We start from the raw sequence: 21,374 nt of genomic DNA on the forward strand, positions 1-21,374 counted from the left end.
ACAGGGTAGTAGTACACCCATTTGCCCATATTCAAAGTTTTTAAAACTGGTTTTATTAAAACCCTTTAAAAAAAAAAAACACGTTAGGCCTGCTTTCGTTCGTTTTAAGTACGTTTTTTTGTGGGCTCCGTAATTTTGCTATTAAGTTTGATGATTAATTTTGCAATAGTGCGACAACTTGAGCAACTTCAGTTTGATATTAAGATATTGTTGTTGTTGTTGTTTTTTTTTTTAAACCTGGGCGAAACTACGTTGTCTTCCTTTCATAAACGATCTTCGATGTCTCCGCTCCGCTTGAGGAGAAACGGAAGCGCGTCGGAGTGAAGCATCTCGCTCTGGTGAACCCGCCTGCGGTCTCCCTCTCATCATCATCAGCAGCAGCAGCAACGGCCCCGCCTCGCGAACCGCTGGCTGGCTGGCTGGTCCCCTCCTCCCCCCCCTCCCACGCAGCCCGAGCATCTGGCTGTCACAGCAGTGCTGCCTTTCTCCGCTCCGTCCGCTCCGTCCGCCCGGTGCCGCGCGGAATGCTCGTAGCATTCACACCGGGACACACGCAGTGGACTCTAACCGGGGGCGGACGCAATGTCTGAGGTGCGGAAATTCACGAAGAGGCTAAGCAAGCCCGGGACGGCGGCGGAGGTGCGGCAGAGCGTGTCGGAGGCGGTGAGGAGCACCGTGGACCTCGTCGGGGTGAGCCGAGTGTGTCTGTGGACCGGCGGCGGTCATGCTAGCTGACTGGGATAATTAAACCAACAAACTGGCTAGCTTGCTAACTCCGCACCCCTCTGTCTTTGGGGAACACTCTTGTGTGTGTGTATGTTTTTTTTTTATAAAACAGCTACTGTTCATTCTCATTCCTCAGACTCTTTTTTTTTTTTTTTAATTATTACTTCCCTTTACCCCAATTTCCATTCACTGCGTCTGTCCCTCCAGCCCCGCGGCCACCGCGGAGCTCTGCTCTGTCTCCGAAAACATGTCTCTTTTTTTCTTTCTTTTACAGCCTCACTGGCATCGCTACGTTTTCGTGCAACGGATCCAGCTCCCGTGTATTGGCTCGTTTTTTAAAAAAAATTTTAATTGCCAGCACTGGAAAATAGTGGCACATTGTCGACAGTCTTTTTTTTCTTCCAGTCTTGCGCGGCTCCTTTTGTGTGCTAGCGGACGAGGAGCAGCGCCAGTCGGACAGCCGCAGCATGGCTTCCCCCTGTCCTTGCCTTGGAGCAGTGGCCACATTGTGCCAAAAACAAACCAAAAAAAAGGAATAAGAAAAGGCAGTTCATGCACGTCTCCAGAATTGATGTGTATTGACAATGACAACTGTGCAAAATATTATTTTATTGAATGGTTTGGCAGTGCTGGTGGCTGAGAGTTGCTGGGGGGGGGGGGGCAGACTGTAGTAATGGGAAGGGGTTATTAGGCGCAGTTGCTTGAGATGAATAGCATTTAGGAATCCTGCTGATACAGCACGTGCGTGCGTGCGTTTGTGTGTGTTTGTGTGTGTGATGTTTTCATGTCAGTAAATCAAAAGCCTGACACATTTCTCCTGAAACTTCCAGTCATGTGCCTTATGTGTCAATGACAAAACTGCATCCTCAAGTCAGCCCCCCCCCCCCACACACACACACACACACACACGCACACACAAAAACAAAAACAAACAAACAAACACAGCACAATAGCCACACATCTCTGGCTGTGAGAGACGGTGTAGCTGGATGTGTTTGTGTGTGTGTGTTAAGAGATAAGTTATTGTTCCCTTGTGTTTCAGTCTGCAGTCTTGTGACGATCATCTTGAGGAGTGTGACGCAGAGAGTTTCTCACCGTAACAAATCTTGTGATAAGGTTTTCAGATTTCCTGAAAACAGTGTGTCTGTGTGTTTTGTGTTTGCAGCCCTGCGTGTTGTTGTGTTGAGTTTTGAGTTGCTCCTGGTTCAGAGAAGCAAGGTTATGGCAGCCCCAATTTTCATGGAGTAAATGGTTGGCCTGGTAATGGAGAACAAACGCTGTTTTGTGGAGGGTTCCTCTCACATGGGGATTCCCTAAGGCATGCTGTGACCATGCTTTCTATGGGGTGTTAGTGTGTTCTAAATCTCTACAAAGTCAGTACTTTTTTCGGAAACTTTCCTTCCATGTCGGTTCTTTTTTTGCTGATTTCTCAGTGAACAAACCGGTTGTCTTACATGCTTCCAAACAGAATGTCAAATGAAGCCATATAACACAGACATTCATTTTTCTAACTCGTGTATGTATGATGTATGCCATCTCGAGGCCATTTACGTTGTTGAGTTGCCTCATGGGATTTTCCATCAGCTGATGAGACGGTGATTACTGGACTTTCTGGAGTTTGTTGTGGAATAATCTTTGTCAAGTCCACCACTGTGTATGTGATCAATGAGGTGAGGTATTGTCCTCATCTCATGGAGTAGATGATTCTGAAAATAATATAAATTATGATGTTATAGACAACTAAGCCTCTCAGTAAGGCAGATAGCAAACACTTGCTTCTAGTTTACATGTAGTTAGGGGTTATGTTATTACCAGTAGGTAAATGTAATGAAGAGGGCAACTTAATAACATGTATCAGCATTTCACAAATGTAAAATTAACAGCAGAATCTAATCCAATGAGGAATTTATCTTTTGACCCTACGTTAACGTTATGTCTAGGTTAGCTGTTCTAGAGCTACAGCGAATTATTAATTAGTATATCCAACCAAAAATTAAAGGGCAACTCTTTCGATGATAGATAGAAAGCCAAACTTTTGCCAGCTCCAGCTTTTCAAATTTTAGAATTAGATTATTCAATTTGACCTTAAATTAAAGTAAACTTTATATCAATTTAAATACATTTTATAGACCAAAGTATGAGAGCTGGTCCACTGCACGCCCACCTACAACCTACAACCATGCACCGATTGGACAGTACCAGCTGTCAATCAAGCTGTATCCACTGTACTGTGCTTTATTTTACATTAAATGAACATCATGTTGTATTGAAGATGACTTGAAACTACAGACTGAGACCATACAGTCCTCTGCACAATTTTTACTGACCTTATAAATCAAGTCAGTAGAGTCATTTTCTCAAAGACTTCTCTAGAAACCAACTTCTTTTTGCAACCAGTGTAGTCACCCTCTGCTTGTCCTTCCAGAGAATGCAGGTTTTAGGCACTTTCACATTGGCTTAATTTTCTGGACCTGGTTACTCCGTCCATTTTTATATGCAGTTGGTATGGTAGCAATTGTTTTTGCATTTTCGTTAATAGACGAAAAAGCATTGTGGTGTGGACACAGCGTGATTGACAACTAGTACCGTCCAGTAGGCACGCAGCTGAATATGACACAGTCTGTCCTGTTCTTGTGCATGCCGTCAGTATATGTATCAACTGTGCTTGAGTATATTAATTCATTCAAATTCATCCTGGCCCCTCTATTTTCTATTAAAAATGTAAATCCATTAACTGGGTTTGTTTTCAGTTCCCAAATTAGGGCCGTGGCTAGCAAAAGGGTTTGTAGATGGACAAAATAATCAAATGTGATATGGGGGTAGGAATTGGGGTCACCAACACAGTTCTAGTCAACAACATTTAAAGGAATGAAGTTGAACCAGGAAACTGTCAAATGAATTGGAAACCCCCCACTGTATATTGTGTTGGTTAACAGAAACTCAAATACCAAATGATTTGACGAATTATTACGATATCCAAATCCTGCAACTTATCCGTTCATCCATAATGTGAAATGATGTTCAAGCAGCAGGAAGATCTGTTCACAAATAAAACATTTTGGGGATTTTTGGGGAACACACACAGATTTGGAGCACTTACTGGGATGCTGTGGGAAAATTGCTTTGTACTGTATGGGACTTGCATGTCAGAGTGTGTGTGTGTGTGTGTGTGTGTGTGTGCAAGGGAGCACTCATCCGCTGTGTATAAGCGCAAGCTTCTCTATAGCCAATGTGATAAAATGCACCTGGTCGTGTATTGGAGCCGTGATTCCCTAGCATCTGCTGAACCGTAATGAGATGCAGACGTCTGGATTGGAAATTGCACCTTCGCTAACATCGTCATCGTCGTCATGTTCCCTCGAAGGCAATTGGGTCAGTTGGTGTTCCCCTGGCCAGGTAGACGGCTGAGAGGAGAGAACATGCGAGGCATAACGGGGTGATTGTGACAAGATGAGTGCCTCGATTGCACGCATCATTGAGTTACACCCAAGTATTAGGCCATGTCCTCTCGTGTTTTAGCATATCTGTTTCTCTGTTTCTCAATCAGTGTGACTGCGGCCTCACAAGCCACTGTGTTTTCTGATTCTTCAGCTTCTTTCCTCTTCTATTAAGGCAGAACTTTTTTGCATCTTTCTTTCTTTCCTTTCTTCCTTTCTTCCTCTCTCTCTCTCTCTCTCTCTCTTGCACTCTCCTTCTGTAATATGATCAGTGTTGCCGTGGAGCCACTGTGTGCTGCCGAGCGGCTGCCTCTGACGTGTCGAGCTGCGGTTCAGCGGTGTTGCACATGACAGGAAGCACAGCTTTGCTCTGGCTGCAGCCCCGTGTAATGCTCTCAGTGGACGTGTAGGTGCTGTTGTGTTTTGCATGCTGCTCAGGCCGCTGGTTGTCCGCTGAGTTAGTGGATCTGTTTGTAAAAATATAACACAAGTATCGATACTAGTTTTTATTTGGATTTGTGTTGGGGGAAAAAAGGCAAGAAAGTCTGTGTCTGGTGGAAAGATTTGCAGAGAACATAAGTGACTGGCTAACGTTACGGGACTGAATTCCTGTTTAGAGAACATGGAAAGGGAAAACGTTGTCTTGTGTGCAAACACTAGTATATTCAAGAATGATATATTAATTAACCCCTTAAACCTCCCAGAATCATCCTGTGCGGCCGAACATTGTTCAAATTCACAGAATTTTAAATTAGAAATTCCAGGAGGGATCCCAAAGTTCCCAAATATACCAAACATGTCAGACTCAATTCTGAGGAACGACTTGTCTGTCCTGGGTTTCGAAATGTTTCGCTCAGTGTAAACATCACATAGCTTTTATGTGGAGCTGGTACAAGCTGAAACATGAATAAATGTTAGACAGTATGGATAAAATTATTTTTTCAAATTTACAAGCTACTTTAAGCCTCTGATTTAAATAAGGATTAAAAGCATTAATTCAAGTTTGGAAAAAAGAAAACTGTTTAAATGTTGGCAGAAACTTGTGTGTTCATGTTAGAGCCTGTCCCTTTTAGTGAGAGGATATATATGTTTTCAGAGCTTTAAGCTGAAAAAAAGAGGAAACAATGCATCTTACTGGGTTTCTAGGGCACAAACTGTTAAGCTTATGTTTATAAGCTTATGCTATCTCAAAAATAGTAAATGCACATGTCAACGAACCAGTGGTAGTTTTAGAGCAAAGGTAGTAGATTGGAGGGAGACAAACAAGCAGCAGGGGGAGAAAAAAATACGACTGCAAAACTTTATCGCTGACTTTGTCACTCTGACCAACAATAGGAAAACACGCAGCTCTGCATCTCAGCTGCTCCAAACGCAAATGGAAATATGACGGAGCACGAGGTAGAAAAATCACATCTCTCATATTTTCCCAGCGGTAGGGCACATTCAGGTTTTTTTGAAGAGTCCCTCCTCCTAACTATGCGCGCTCACCGAGCAGCTCGTCCTGCATGTTTGGCCCTGCAGACTCTGTGGCAGCGAATCACCAACGTGCCTGATTCCCTCTGCTCGAGTCCAAACGGCCAAGGCTTATTGGCTGAGCTATTCATCACTGTCTTCTCTGCTTAGCTGGAGCTTAAAGTGGCACTTTCTTTGGAAATCAATTCTGAATGTGATAAAGGTTTCGTACATGTGATCACATCTTGACCCAGTTTTTGAAGGCTGGGCTTTAGGCTTTTTTAAGGGGAGGCAGATTGCATATTCTCTATTCATATTCTCTTCAACTTCTCTATGAAACTCAAAACAGGAAGTTATGATATTTAGCTAAAGTCCACGTGACGTGTTAAATCTGTTGTGTATCGTTTCATTATTTTACATGCCTCTGTAAAGAAGATGATCTTCATTTGACCACATAATTTTTTTTTTCTCTCTCTCACCTCCTTTGCCCTCTCGGTCTTTGCCGTCATATTTGTTCTCAGTTGCTTTTTTTCCCATCCAACCCCAATTCTCTGAGCAACTGTTTACCTGCACGGTGACATGCAGCCCTCTGCAACGTGTGGTCGTCTCTCTCCGATCTTGTGCGGCTCTGCTGTTATTACAAAGCTGGTTAAAAAAATCTGGGGGTGAGCCCTCTTTGTTTTCCTGCTTTCAAAGAGGCGGTGGCCACGTGGAGCTTATCAGAGCCAAAAAGACAAAAAAATTAGAAGGTCATGAGATCAAGAATAACTACAGTTTTTTTATTTATTGGAAACTAAACATGTATTTTGTGTTCTGCCTAATCTCCCCCACTTAGGAGCAGCCAAAGATTATCGAGCCACTGGACTATGAGGCTGTGGTGTTTCAGAGAAAGGCCCAGATCCACAGCGACCCCCACAGAGACCTGCTGCTCTGCCCAGTGGACGATGTCTCGGTGAGAACCCCCTTTCTCCGAGTGACACATCGTTACAGACACTTTAGGTGTCCTCCATTTAGTTTTTTGCCCCCAGATAAAGTGGATGTAGAGGATGTGGCTATTAAACTCCTAGCGTGTTTATAACCTGCACTGTCTCTCAGCTGCCAGAGGTTACCTTTGAATTATATACATTACAATCACACATCCTGTACACCAAACAGCAGAACTGTCTGTTTTCATTTTTGTCAAAAAGAAGAATCTGTAGCGCTGTCACCTCACAGCATGAAGGTTCTGGGTTTGAGTCCCGGTTCAAACCAACCAGGGCCTTTCTGTGTGGAGTTTGCATGTTCTCCCTGTGTATGCATGGATGGATGGATAAGAATCTGTGCTCTGCTTAAACTTTTTGTACCTTTGCTGTGATCTTCTCGGTTAACTGCCACATCAGCGTCACCTTTTTCTTTCAAACCTCCTCGACTTCAACCAGAACACAGCTTTAAAATATCTCTTTCTAAACAAAGGCTTCCCATCGTCAATCACTGTTCATCCCCAACACACTCACTTATTTACGGGTCAGTCCGAGGGGCATGAGCAGTTAAATACAAATCAACCAGGTACTTTACCTGTGTTCTGTATTTATCGAATTCTGTCCCCTTCCTCGTCTGGAGAAAATATGTTGACACTCATCTGTTCCTTTATGTAGCTGCCTTCTGTTTTCTCCCATGATCTCTCTATCTACCTCTCTTGCTCGCTCGCTTTCTCTTTGGCCGGTTACTTTTGGTTTCCTGCTGTGCTTCCATTTGGTGAAGAGTTCAGGAACTGTCATTACGAAATTTTTCAGTGTACATGTCTGTTTTCTGCTCGTGCGCGTCACACTCATGAGTGTATGTGTGTGTGTGTGTGTGTGCGTACGTGGAAACGCAGGAGTCCCAGCTATCCCGGCAGAGGAGGTCCATTGTTCCCTCGGTGCCCCAGAATGCAGAGCGGGAGGCCAGGAGTCTGTTTGCCAAAGAGGTACTCAACCAAACTTTCTCATCAATATGACCCAATTAAAAACAGACATTACATTTATTGAAACTCTTTAACAATTAAAGATGATCTCACGATGACTTTGCACCAGCACTCATTAAAGTCTTGTTACATTAAGCGGTCACTCATAAAGACAGCACAGGCCAGCAGGTAACACACGCGCGCGCATACTATACTGATGATGTATAATATTAGCAATGAAAAACAGACTCCCGTGGTACGACGTAGACACACTCTGCTGCTGTGCCAGGCTCTAAATCTGTGTTCTTCAAACCACAGCTCATGTCCGTGATAAAGCACAGAAACAACTGCCGTAGGAATTGTTAAAACAGACCTTGGCTTACTCAGCATCAGCTCAACAAAGACGCATTCATTCATTGGTCCTAACTGAGATTTTTCTGCTTGCAGTTTCACACTCAATAAAGTAGTGTGTACAATGAAATCCATCTTTAGCATTAATGAGAAGGAGTCACAGCAGGTTTCCTCTTTGTCTTCTGAAATGAATGATAGTAAGCTCAAGTTTCTTTTCCCCCAAAACAGGAACACTTTCTCGCTTAGGTCATTTTGTGCCGTGGTTGTTATGTGTTAGTGTGTCCACCGCTCCTAATCCAGCTCTCTGTTTGGCAGTGCATCAGGATGTACAACACCGACTGGCATGTCATCAACTACAAATACGAGGCCTACTCCGGCGACTTCCGCATGTTGCCGAGGTAAGAAAGATAAAACTGTCGCGGATAAATAAAAGAACTGCAGTTTGGATAAGTGGGAAATGTTGAGGTTAGGGCAGCACAACATCTGAGTACTTAACTGACCAATGTGTAACTTGTACTTGAGATTTGCTCTGCTCACGTGGGTCCGCTTGACTGCGACAACATGCCACAAGTCACTCTTCTTGTATATTAATGCAGTTCTGAAGCTTCAGCAGATTACAGGGAAAAGGAAATAACTGCACAGAGTTCAGCGTGATTTTCCTCTTACAACACAACAGGTGCAGCTCAGATGTTTTGATAATGATAAATCATCCTAAGGAGGACACGGTTTTTATCATTGCAACCAGCACTTGAACCATGAATTAGAGTAAAAGAGATATACAGTATGTGGGACCAAATTCTCCCCCCCGAAAACAACAAACTTAATTGCAGTAACGTGGTTTATTGAGCAACACAGGAAATACTGTACATGGAGGAAACAGTGCAAGACATGTTGATTTCTGGCAGTCATTTGCTGCACGCTTGATAAAAAAGTAGACATAAAGAAAGCAGATATTAAAGAGAGACGGCTGGCCTCATTGCAGGGAGAGTATACAGTAGGGAGGGGGCTGATTTATTGACTGCTTACCCTTTCCCGCTGTTTTTTTCAAAGCAAAGGCCTGAAGACGGACAAGCTGCCAGCTCACGTGTTTGAGATCGATGAGGACGCCAAAGACGAGGTGAGTAGAGAGCCGAGCCCTGAGTGTCGTGAGATCCCAGACATTTCATTTGAGCGTATGAGCAGTGTGCCGTCGAATCACCGGGCCCTGCACGTACCAATTGCACCACTCATAGATACACAGCTTTAAGTGAAAGATGTGCCACAAACCCTTCTCAGAATTTACCCCAACCGCCTTTATTCATTTTGAATCATGGAGATAAGACACAAATTGGGCTTGTTCAAAGTGGCTGTATGTAATGAAAATGCACTATAAAATGAGCAGCAAAAGCTCGGCGCGGACATTACTCTGAATAGAGTCCCAGTGACTAATGGTCTGTTGGTCCTTTCGTCCACCCGGCAGCGTGACCCCCAGAGAGACTGAGTGCAGGCCAGTGAAACCAGAAGTCTTACATATTCTATAAATAGCCCTCATCGATCCTCCTCTCCCTGCGCTCTGGCCGGATGTGGATAAACTTAGACAGAGAGAGGGTTTAATTGAAGGAAAATAAATGCTGCCGTGCTTCTAGGATTGGGGAGGGTGGGGATATAGTTATATTACGTCTCGAACATTACATTACCTCTTTATGTATCGTTTCTGTCTGAGATACCAGATCTAGTTGCTTTTTTATCCCCCCGCTGGGCCATAACAATAAATCAATAATAACGCAGCCAGGCACATAGGTGACAATACTAAATACATAAAAGGCAGGGTTTGGCGAGCATGGTGGCTGCCGTCACTGACTTTGCCTCTGAGGGTAGATGTGAGCGAGCTGCAGGAGGGATACCAACAGCCAATTAGATTAAAGGATGAAGTGGAAGAAACACAGAGAAGGAAGCATGACATGCAGAGGACAAAATGCCACTACAATGGGATTAGGCTCATCTCTATTGTGCATTGTACACACACACACACACACACACACACACACACACACACACACACACACACACACACACTTTTTTCACTCAATGTCATGGTATGTGTGTCATGTTCCAACCTTGCATTAAGTTAATTTGTCCTCCTTGTGATGTGTGAATTCCTGGAAGCTGCCGGATGCATTGCCGTCGAGGGTGTGTGTGTGTGTGTGTGTGTGTGTGTGTGTGTGTGTGTGTGTGTGTGTGTGCGTGTGTGTGCGAGTGTGCGTGCGTGCGTGCGTGCGTGCGTGCGTGCGCGTGCGTGTGTGTATGATAAATGATTATGTTTTCTGTCCTGCTGATGAACAGTCCAGTGATAGTTATGGGATCGTGAGGCTGCACTGCCAGGACTGTGGGGGAATTATGACAACTCCTTTATGGGAAACCTGAAGAAACACATCTGATGAGATGATTTGGCGAGACAGTGTCTGATTAGAATTGACTTTTTGGGGTGACCTGATAGCTAAATCGTTTAAGTCTCGTATCACCCGGGAACAATATGCACTCCAGCAGAAAGTCCATGGTTTGACTTCTGGCTGGCCGACCATTTACTGCATGTAACTCCACTCCTCTCTCTACTACTGTCACTAAAAAATCAAAAATAAATCATGTTTCACTGACTAAACTAGAATGACATAATGTAAAGAGCATACCTCCACCAAGGCTCAACAGTTCCCTAAATCCGCTAGATCTGGATTTTGCACCAAAATTGCACACCGAGTGAGAATTAGTCCCTTAAAAATAATTATTATTTCTTGGGAAATCAGTGAAAATGCAAAATAAGTGAAAGTGTTAAAATAGTCCTGGATCCGCCCCTTTGTCCAGAATCCACACCAAAATTTGGTGGGTTCCTTCTTGGCCCATGTCCCATTTTTCCACCAAATTTCGTTGAAATCTATTCTGTATTTTTTGCGCAATCCTTCTGACAAGCAAGCAAACAAACAAACAAATAAAACCAACAGGGTCAAAGTTCTTGGTGGAAAAAATTAATATCAATATGCTGCAACTGTGATCTGTGATTATGTCTCAAAATCTAGAGAAAAGTGAGAATTGTGATGTTTATTCATGAAGCGTTAACTTGCATTAACCTGCACAGTAAAATCTGTCTGGATTGTTTTTAGAAGTATTTGCTTGTGTCTGTCAGGACTCTGCGTCGCTGTGCTCCCAGAGGGGCGGCATCATGAAGCAGGGCTGGCTGCAGAAAGCCAACATCAACAGCAGTCTGTCTGTCTCCATGAGGGTGAGTCACCACCAGACCTCCTGCCTGTTGTTCACACGACACAACGGCAACGAATGAAATCAACGCAACAGAACGACACAACAGAAGTGGACAGAGTTGTCAACTTCTGCGCTAACATCAGCCTTTACATCTGTAAAGTATAATAATATCTTAATGTATGGCTGCAGCAGCAGCTGCGATGCTAATCACATTAGCAAAGAAGCATATATTTAGGTAACAACAGTTGTGTTTACAAGCCAAATTTCAAACTCCTCTTTTCTGTAGTGATCTGTCACAAGCTGTTGGGATATGAATCTTCCTGACTTGCTCTCCATTTCGCCTATCGCAGGTGTTCAAAAGGAGGTTCTTCTACTTGTCTCAGCTCCCCGACGGCTCCTACATCCTTAACTCCTACAAGGACGAGAAGAACTGCAAGGAAACCAAAGGCTCCATCTACCTGGACTCCTGCATAGACGTGGTCCAGGTATGCAGGGGTGGAAAAAAAATCAACAACATGAAATACATAAGCCTTCCGTATACCATGCATGTTTGCCTAATTTAAGTCTGTCAAGTGTCCTCCCTCTGTGCCGACTGTGAGCTTTCACTTCTTGGCATCAGCACACGACCCCCTTTGTGAAAGTCGGTGTGTTTCCTGGTCTCGCCACGCTCCAGGGGCTTTTTATGTGATTTGACTGAAGAGAATTACTACATTCCATTGAGATGGCCATAAAAAGTACAGTTCTAGCAGACATTGAGGGAGTAGCTGCTGCTGCTAATTCTACTGCTGCTGGCTCGTGGCACAGGCTGGTACCTCATTCACGTCTGCACTTGGCTGACGGGGGCTGCCAGGAAGCTTTCAGTTTGATGAGCACACTCAGGAGATGAATGTGGAGAGTGAGGGGAACTCATTCTGAATGTGAAAGTTTTGTTTTTTTTGACATCCAAAAACCAGATTTTGCACCTGTTCTTCCGTTGCAGGCTCAATTGCACTGGCCCCGAATTTTTTTTATCTGTTCCTGTTGATCAATTTTAAATGCCTGCATTGTCTGACTGCATTCTACATTCCAGGTATTTAGAACCCTTGTTCTTGAGCTGAGACCCCTAAGATCAACCAAACCAAACACTGGAATTTTTATAACCTTTATAAAATCTTCAACATATATAATCGTAAATCACCCTTGGCCCCCCTTGATGTAGTGGGCACTTGGTACAGCCGCTGCCTTATTGGCCCTTCCTGTATTGATGAGTGCTGCTTCCTGGTGCCTATCCTTTTGCCAAATCCTAGCCAGATGCCCCACCAGTGGAAGCAAGGAATCACAAAATTGTTAATTTTGTGTTTTTACACTCAAATTATCTAGTGTTGCCCTAAACCTTATGTTAATTCTCCTCTAGCAGAAATAAGGGATTGCCTTTTATTCAATTTTGGCAACAAAAATGGGAGAAAAAGGGAAAATGAAAAAAAATCTAAAATGAAAAAATAATTTCCTGCTTCAGAGTCCAAAGATGCGGCGCAATGGCTTCGAACTGAAGATGCAAGACCGCTACAGCCACTTCCTGGCCGCAGACAGTGAAGTGGAGATGGAGGAGTGGGTGATGACGCTGAAGCAGGCCCTGCAGAACAGCACCGAGGCCGGCCAGGACCGGAGGAACGGTGCAGAGTCACTGGAGTGTGCCCTGGGTGAGCTACATTGTACCCACATCCTCCTTTTCAGTCAACCCATTATTTACAGTCTAATTGAAGAGTTTTTTCTATACAGTCAGTTGGCTATGATAATAACCTCTGAGTCTCTTGTAATGGTACAGAGGGTTACAGTAATCCCTCTCCTGGCAGTGGACTGTGGGCCCCAAGCTAATGGCTTCCATATTACAATGAAACAGTTGCTGCCAGTCGGTACAGTTTGGCAGAAGTAACCTGCTTGCGCATTAACTGCAAAGGCTCTAAAAGACTGCAGATATAAGTAAATAAAATGTGTGTATTGTTTAACTTGTTGTTTACCCTGAGCTGTGGAAGAATGCCAGCAGTTCTATGCAGTTTGCATTTCTTCTCGCCAGCTTTTGCAGAGAATGTTTTTTTCTGAAATAATAATAATATACTCTCTTTAGAAAGATTACAGTGAAACCCATAGGCCCGAGCTTGTTCACAAATTTCAAAGATGCTGATGAGACTCTGGGAGGGCATCAAGAAAGATAGAAGTGCAGTTGGAGTTCACTCAGTCCATTATGTGCCACCAGTAGAGAGAAAGCAGAAAAGTGAATGGCCTCTCTTTTTATTTGGCCACTAGACTGAAAGACACCGGTTTGGGAAGAAAAAAAACAACTTGCGAGCAGACACAATGGGAGCCTTGAGGGACACATTTGCAGAGCTGAGCTTCATTGGGCCTGATTTGCAGTAGTACTATTTGGCTCTGTGTTGATTATAATTACTTTTATTTGTGTGTGTGTGTGTGTGTGTGTGTGTGTGTGTGTGTGTGTGTGTGTGTGTGTGTGTGTGTGTGTGTGTGTGTGTGTGTGTGTGCGTGTGATCACCGTCCTATCCAATCAGATGAAGACACCGCCAGCCAAGGTAAAGGTGAGAGCCTGCTGGAGAGTATGGGCAGGAGCCTGCAACCCGAACTTATGAAGGTATGAAGGATTGATGGGTGGATAAATGACAGATTTTAATGTAACAATTAAATATTAGGAGGTTTTCAAAAAGACGTGTCAAAAATCTGCTTGTTCATAAATGTTAGGTTGTTTACATTTGTCTTGCCAATGGAGGAAGCAGCTCTTTGTATTTGACTCAGAGTCTTGAGGCCTGGTGCGCAGCAGCACTAGGCTCTGCACAGAGACACATGCTGCTTTAATACGGCTATAAACCCGGAGCTACATGCAGACAACAAAGGCCTGCTCGGGGGCCACTCCAGCACAGCTTTTCCCGCTCCGTGCATGAGATCAGTTGAGTTGTCTGCAGGCTGGACAGGGGAAGAGAAGTGGGGAAGGGGATGGATTAGGGCTCTCACCGTGACCCAAGGGTTTGATCTGTTTGTCTCCATTAGATGCCCCTTCTTTCTCCTTCTGTCTGGGTCTGTTGGGCTGCCTGTCTCTCCTCCACCATGTTCCTTACTATTCTCTGTTTGTTTACTCGCTGACAAAAAATTCTATCAGGCAACATAGTAAATGGATCCATTTTGCTTTACAAAAAAAACAGAAAACAAAACAATTTTCCTATTCCTGTAGAATTGATGCAAATGCGTAAATGTTTATTTCCCGGATGAGAATAATAAAAATGGTCAAATAATGAATGTGCCATTAAATCAACATTGCAAGAATGCATCGTTGAAATGATGGATTGATAAAAAAATATATCCACTAACATTCTAACAACACGCTGTGTCTGCAGTTTGCCAGAGAGACAGACCAGCTCAATAAGATCAACAGGAATGAAAGCCGACAAAAGCTTTTTACTCTGGATCCTGAGACACAGGTATGGAAAATGCCTCTTTGAAAAATTTGGCCTATGATTTATTAATTTCAGTATTGATTCAGACTATTTGATCTCTCCTCCACTCTCCACTGTTCACACCGTCTCCTTCTCCCTTATCTCCTTCCTCTTTCTCATGCTCACAATGTCCTTTCCTCCGGATCAATCTTTTTTTTCTTCTTGTTGTTTTACCTCCTGCTTTCGTGCCTCCCGCCTCCTTCTCTCCTCTCCTCCTCCCTCCCTCCCTGTCTGATACCCAGAGGCTGGACTTCTCAGGCATCGAGCCAGACGTGAAGCCGTTCGAGGAGCGCTTTGGCCGACGCATCGTGGTCAGCTGCCACGATCTGACCTTCAGTCTCCAGGGCTGCGTTAGTGAGAAGGGCGATGGCGTCCTCACCAATGTATGTTATTACCTAAATTCCACAACACAGATTGATTTTATATTCTGCTTTTACCATGTAACCATGTTTCTCTCATTCTTTCAAGCCAGTCTCAGTGCTCTCTGTCAAAAAAAGGCTGAAAATGACCTTGAAGAGCTGAAAGACTGATGGTGCTTAAAAAGTGATCATAAAAACATTAAAACCAATTTTAAATGGAACTTGTAAACAATGAAGATACTCTACCTTCCTACTCAATGTTAAGTGCACTTCAGCACAGCTGACCACAACACACAGCTTTCCTTTTCACGCCACAGATCTTCAGCTATCCTCGCCCCTCAGCCCTGCCGCGCTGACCCAGATAATACACTGTACCTTCATAATTCATGTTGACCTGTCTGGAAAAAACTTGGAAGTAACCAGGCCAAAAAGAGGAGAGCAAAAACCCCCACGTTGTTTGCCATATCTTGTCATTTTGTTTATAATTAAATCAATTTGAACCGAAGAATGTGGAAGTGCCTAATATGTAATGAACAAAGCGCCCCTGAAAGCATGAGGCAGCGGTTTAGAGCATGTGTGTGTGCACTCTGTCTTTGTCAGAGTGGATGGATGCAAGTCATAAAACACTAAGATCCGACCTCCTCCTGTTTGCCGGTGCATTAGAGGGGTCGGTAGGAGGATTGAACCGACTTATATTTTTGGTTTGGAAGCAGCACGCTCTTTCCCTCTGCTTTGTTCCTTCCTTCTTTTCCTTCCACAGTCTTGGATAACTTTATTGGATGTTGAGAGGCATAAGAGCCGGAGTCATTCAAAAATGTGTGGGCTGCGGTACAGCAGAGTCGACATGTGCTCCCAAACTAGGGGTCGACGTGTGTTTTGAGGCTGATCTACTTAAGGCAGTATTTTGTGATATTAAGTCCTCTATACTTAAGCTAATTGCACTGCAAGACAAAATGTTCTATACATGTACTAATCTACAATTTTCTGTTGTTGCTCGACACATAAAAAATTCATGGTTCAAATTCAATCTTGGGTGATTTGCCAGTTTCTTAAATGCAGGCCGAAGCTGGTTTTACAGATTGAACTTGTATATTGTCATCTGGTTTGTCTGGTATATAAGTTAAGACTGCCTTGAAATAATAAATGATTGTAGGAGCTAGTGACATTATAGGGTTAACATTATCATTCCCAATACCCCTGCAGATATTTTATGGCTATACAATGTACTGTATAGCCATGAGTTGGCGTGTACTGTGAACTGTGAACTGTGAATCTATGTAAGATAAATCCAGAGAGATTACAGACCCCTTTGCAGATGTACTGAGTCATAACAAGCCTGTAACATATCTTTCTGCTGAACCCCAGGTGGAACCGTTCTTCGTCAGCCTCGCTCTCTTCGACGTCTCCAAGAGCTGCAAGATCTCGGCCGACTTCCACATCGACCTGAATCCGCCCTGCGTCAGAGAGATGCTGACCGACGCCTCGGGCCAGATCTCTCCTTCCTCGGACTCAGATGGTGTAGGAGGAGGAGGAGTCCGGGAGGGAGGTGGGGGAGGAGGACTTAAGGTGAACGGAGACTCTGGGAAAGGGAACGGCCTGCCCGTTCTTCAGAGGGTGTCGGAGGCTCCGCTGCGCTTCCCCACACAGGTAGAGACTTGATTGTATCCAAAGAACTTCATCCGAATCACTAATGCACAGAAACACAATGTCCCATCCTTTTTTACTTTTAAAGTAATAATAAGTACTCATAGACTCTGGTGCTGTAGCTGGCCTATTAGACAGAGACTTGGCAGAGCTGTCATCCTGTTGGGTTGGAGCTTTTGCTGATTCTTCAAATTTTTTGGAGAGCTGCTCTTTGCTCTGGTGCTCATGACAATTAGACCACATGAAGAAATGACAGAAAACGGGCATTAGTTCAGTCTGCGGCTTGCTTTCTCTGTTTTGTTTACCTCTGCCAAGGAGGTTTTGTTTTCACCCATATGTCTTTGTTGGGTTGCTGTTTGTGTCAGCAGGATTTTCACGTGCTTGGTGGAGGAATGAGTGCGGTTGGCCAGGGAAGAACCCATTATATTTTGGTGCAGATCCAGTTAAGGGGCAGATTAAGGAATTTTTTTAAATCACTTTCTATGATATTAAGAGACAGGGATTGTGGAAGTGATAGGGAGGTGATAACACATATCAGTGATGACTAATAAGTAATGCAAATTAGGTGCTACAAATAAAGTAGAATAAACAATTACAAGTGAAGACATACAAAAGTGAAACAAACAACCTATAGCACATGGTGTAAAATGTATATCAATTTGTATTTCTCAGTCCATCCAAAAATGCTAAATCGTCAACTTAAAACACAGGAAATGTTTTTATGTAGTTCAAAGTATTATATGTACAGGAAACACCTCTGTGTGTTGTATCCTCCGAAGGCTTTTGAAACAGATGAAGGAAAAGCATTAATATAAATATAAGTAAATATAGCATTTGAACAAATGCAGTTTCAAGAAAAAAACTCAGTGGATGTATTATTGATAATTCTCTAATGTAGAGCACGGCCGATATGAATTTTTTGAGGCAGATGAAGATACAGATATCAGGGTGTAAAATATTTCTGATAATGATATGTATTTATGTATATATGTATGTGTGTGCTTATGTTTGAGAAAAAAATGGTAAAGATGTCGTTATCAATGACAAAGATATATTGATATTTTAAATTTCTATTATAAATAACTAAATAAAAATAAAAAAATGTTCCAATTTGACTGTAGCTGGTCTGGCTGGGAAAAAAAGTGACCGCTTGATGGAGTCCCTGCTCTCCTCCTAACGTCAGAGAACTCTGGTGACACAGCTCTTGACCCAGACTACAAGATAATAGATTTCATGTCATGGCGTTTTTTTCCAGATGGAGAGTGTGTCTCTATAGACAATGCTTGGTCCATGTCCAGCCCTTTGAAATTTCCTTTGAGTGGAGCCACATGAGTTCAACTCATTCAGCTGGCATTTGCAAGTGATTTCAGACCTCTGTGGTTTTGCAGGTTTCTAATGCGTGCTCGCCGGCGATGTAAAGCTGTTTGTCTTGTCACTACCTTTTGCTTGTGTTTTAAGTCTAGATTTTTATTTGGGAAAGATTAATGACCACGTGCGAGCGTTGCTCCTGGCCCAGGCCTCGCACAGACTCCTGCAGGTGATGCAAGATCAGCCGCATGCACACACGCTTTTCCTCACCTCTTGCTGCTTCGCCCATTCATTGTAATTAAGACACTCGGTGTGCAACACAACTGGGCTGTCACGGCAACAGGTGGAAAAACGGGGACAAAAGGAAGGTGAGAAGATGGATAGCGGGGTGTCAGACTCACGAGAGCAGGGACGAAAGTCTTTCTAACCAGCAAGAGGTCACACTGTTATACACGGACAGTTTGAAAGCTTCACATATTGAATGAAAGGAACCATCCCAAGCTTCCACATGTCTGACTTATGGACATGATGTTTTGTTCTGCACGACCGACATCTGTGAAAGTTCTGCTCTCACACACACACACACACACACACACACACACACACACACACACACACACACACACACTCACATTATACACAAACACATGGATACAAACCTAGCAGGCTCTACATCTGTGATTAGTGGGGTATCATAGCCTGGCTGACCACAGTTTAATTTAGGTGCACTGGGTGTGGTCCAAGGACGGTGCCTCCGCTTGTTACATCTCTCCACTACATCACCAGCTCTCCGGAGGCCACAGCCTTCTGCACCAGCTCATTACATAACTTGCAAGTCTTAATAGTTTCAGCATTTTTACTCAGACGTACTGTGGTTTCATTTTGCAAAGGAAAAAAAAGGGAGCCGTGACACCGTTTGCTCGCTACTTTGGCAAATGTTGAATGTATGAGCTTTATATCTCCACATCATGCAAAATATACGTTGATGGGTAGCACCGATAAATCATAGTGGTAAAGATTGAAACCAGAAGCAGCTGTGTGTGGTTGTGCGAAACTTGTGAGGATCGGTGAATGAGGGCAGATGGGAGAGGAGTGTTTGTGTGTGTGTCTGTCTGACTGGCACAATGCTAGTCTCCTCTAAGATGTGTATTATTAATGTGCAGTTTGTGATGTCTACATCTATCTCGATTTAAAGCTGCATTAGCTGCTAAGAGGCGCTACGGCTCCCTCGGTTGTGCCACTCAGCTTCATTGCCTATGCTGAAATTTTTATGATTGCCAAAATAACTTCCTGCTATTTGTGCGTCTGCATTTTTTTCCTGTTCCCAGAAGCCTCCTATTATTGTCAATGTGAGCAGCATGGCCCCGTCTCTGAATGTAAAGTCTGTCTGTCCCTGTGAACTGACACCGCTAGTTAAAAGACAGCCCCATCTCATCAGACCAAAAATAGATATGAGCCCCATATGTGGTTTTCCTGTGTAAGTTAAACGAACAGCAGCCAGTTCCCCTGCACTTGCCTCGTAGAGAAGAACAAGAAGAGCATGACTTTAAGAGTGAAAAGATATTTCAGCTTTGTGCTGAATTGTTTGAGTTCCCTTCAGCTCTGATGAAGTGGTTTCTCTCCAAATCCATGTAACCCTCATGTGAACTCCTCTGCTCCTCCTATTCTGTGGAAAAATCAGAGAGGAGGAAGGGTCGGAGGAAATGACACCTACAGTTACCAAATCATATTACAACCACGGATCTTGTTGAAAACTCTGCCATCATGTTCCCTACACTAATTAGCCTCCTCACTCCATCTCTCCTCTCCATCTTCCAGGCTATCTTTTCAGTCACCAACCCCCACGGCGACATCTTCCTGGTGGCCCGCGTGGAGAAGGTGTTGCAGAACGGCATCACCCACTGCGCCGAGCCATACATCAAGACGTCGGACATCAACAAGGTCTTTGCTTTTTCACCCCCTTTAAATACACACACATACGTGCCATTCTCCTTTCTTCCATGTTGATTTTGCATTTGCCGCTCTGCCTCATCTCTGCAGACTGCGCAGAAAGTGCTCAAAGCTGCCAAGCAGACGTGCCAACGCTTGGGCCAGTACAGGATGCCGTTTGCCTGGGCTGCCAAGTAAGACAGGAATAAATATGATGCAGGAATAAATCTGTTTGGATTGATCTTTGGAATTGGCCTAATGCAGCTGCATTAAAAGATACTAGCATTAAAAGAGAGAATACTGAACTGTCACTGTATTTTACTTTCCTTATTCTCCTGAATTTGTTGAAGTAAATCTGAGATATGGGCTGTTCAGGGTTTCCCCAACTCTGTGTACCACTGATGCAATACATATTACAGTATAAATAATGGGTCTACATTACATGAGCCTAAACCCCTTTAACCTTGTTTGACAATGTGAACAGTATGTTGCTTGTATGAGGCAGGCACTGTAGCCCAGTTTGTGTTTCCAGGCAGGTGTTCAAAGACGCCCAGGGCAGCCTGGACATGGACGGGAAGTTTTCTCCTCTCTTCCGCCAGGACAGCAGCAAAATCTCCACCGATGACATCATCAAGCTGCTGGCTGACATCAGGAAGTGAGTCATTGCTACGCTCCTGCTCATTTTAGTCAGTGCATAGACATGGAAAATACTTTAATGCCTTTTTTAAAGTCTATATTCTACATGGTACTGCACGGGCTGAGACAATATAGTGCCCTGCCATCCAACTTTAGTTGGGGTTTACATCATGGAGGTCGTCCCATAAATAAAGAGCGTTACAGTTTGAAACGTCCCCTATCAAGACTTGATTGCATTTTCCTCTTATGTTGATTCTGTTTCCTCATCAGACCTGAGAAGAGCAAACTTCAGACAATCCCTGGACAGCTGAATGTCACCATCGAGTGTGTTCCGCCTGACTTCTCAAGTATGTTGTCACACTAACCTTATCCTAACATATAGCCTCTCTATCTGAGACACACTTTGAAGTTCAGTGCCTGCCTTTAAAACACACTCAACCCTGCACAATGTAAATACGAAGGAGCCGTCTCACATCCTTACTTTTCGTTGTGGAAAAAAAACACAATATAGAGATTTAATGACCATAAAACTTTCAGCTTTGTGAGCCTGTTATTTTTTTTTTTGTTACACGTTAAGATGCCACTGATTTTATCTACAGTGTGTCAAATTACCAAAAGAAGTTAGAATTATGAACAAACAAGGATATGAACAAACAACTGCAAGGACCAAACCTGTGTGTCCCTTGCAATACAGACTGAAAATCAGTCCCTGGGGTCACAACAAGGAGGATAAAGGGGAAGGAAAGGAGGAAGCCTGATGTGGTGGTATTTTCTAAGGTGTAATAAAGGAAAGAGCAAAAACATCCCACATCATTTGCTGCACCTCACTTAGATGAGGATGATTGCAAAAAAGATTTTACAGTAACTTTTCTATTTCACCAAAAGTCTTGTACATGTGATT

General features: G+C 43.6%; 1 protein-coding gene across 3 annotated transcripts in view; it reads left to right on the top strand.

The window, feature by feature from the left end:
• The first annotated feature begins 374 nt into the window (after window positions 1–374).
• Window positions 375–21,374, top strand: part of dock11 (dedicator of cytokinesis 11) — a 51,985-nt gene continuing 30,985 nt past the window's right edge. For 2 of the 3 annotated variants that reach the window (XM_035627267.2, XM_035627268.2), the window contains exons 1-16: window positions 376–690; window positions 6,451–6,567; window positions 7,471–7,560; window positions 8,203–8,285; window positions 8,938–9,004; window positions 11,045–11,140; window positions 11,469–11,603; window positions 12,614–12,797; window positions 13,662–13,741; window positions 14,499–14,582; window positions 14,840–14,980; window positions 16,322–16,603; window positions 19,727–19,849; window positions 19,949–20,031; window positions 20,370–20,492; window positions 20,744–20,820. In XM_035627267.2, coding sequence (XP_035483160.1) covers window positions 583–690; window positions 6,451–6,567; window positions 7,471–7,560; window positions 8,203–8,285; window positions 8,938–9,004; window positions 11,045–11,140; window positions 11,469–11,603; window positions 12,614–12,797; window positions 13,662–13,741; window positions 14,499–14,582; window positions 14,840–14,980; window positions 16,322–16,603; window positions 19,727–19,849; window positions 19,949–20,031; window positions 20,370–20,492; window positions 20,744–20,820 — 1,873 coding nt within the window. In that variant the 5' untranslated portion in view covers window positions 376–582. Of the gene's footprint in view, window positions 691–6,450; window positions 6,568–7,470; window positions 7,561–8,202; window positions 8,286–8,937; window positions 9,005–11,044; window positions 11,141–11,468; window positions 11,604–12,613; window positions 12,798–13,661; window positions 13,742–14,498; window positions 14,583–14,839; window positions 14,981–16,321; window positions 16,604–19,726; window positions 19,850–19,948; window positions 20,032–20,369; window positions 20,493–20,743; window positions 20,821–21,374 lie in introns of all 3 variants that reach the window. The other variant, XM_035627270.2, reaches the window with a different exon arrangement.

Source organism: Scophthalmus maximus, chromosome 2, assembly GCF_022379125.1.
Source record: "Scophthalmus maximus strain ysfricsl-2021 chromosome 2, ASM2237912v1, whole genome shotgun sequence".
In the NCBI taxonomy this organism is placed as follows: domain Eukaryota; kingdom Metazoa; phylum Chordata; class Actinopteri; order Pleuronectiformes; family Scophthalmidae; genus Scophthalmus; species Scophthalmus maximus.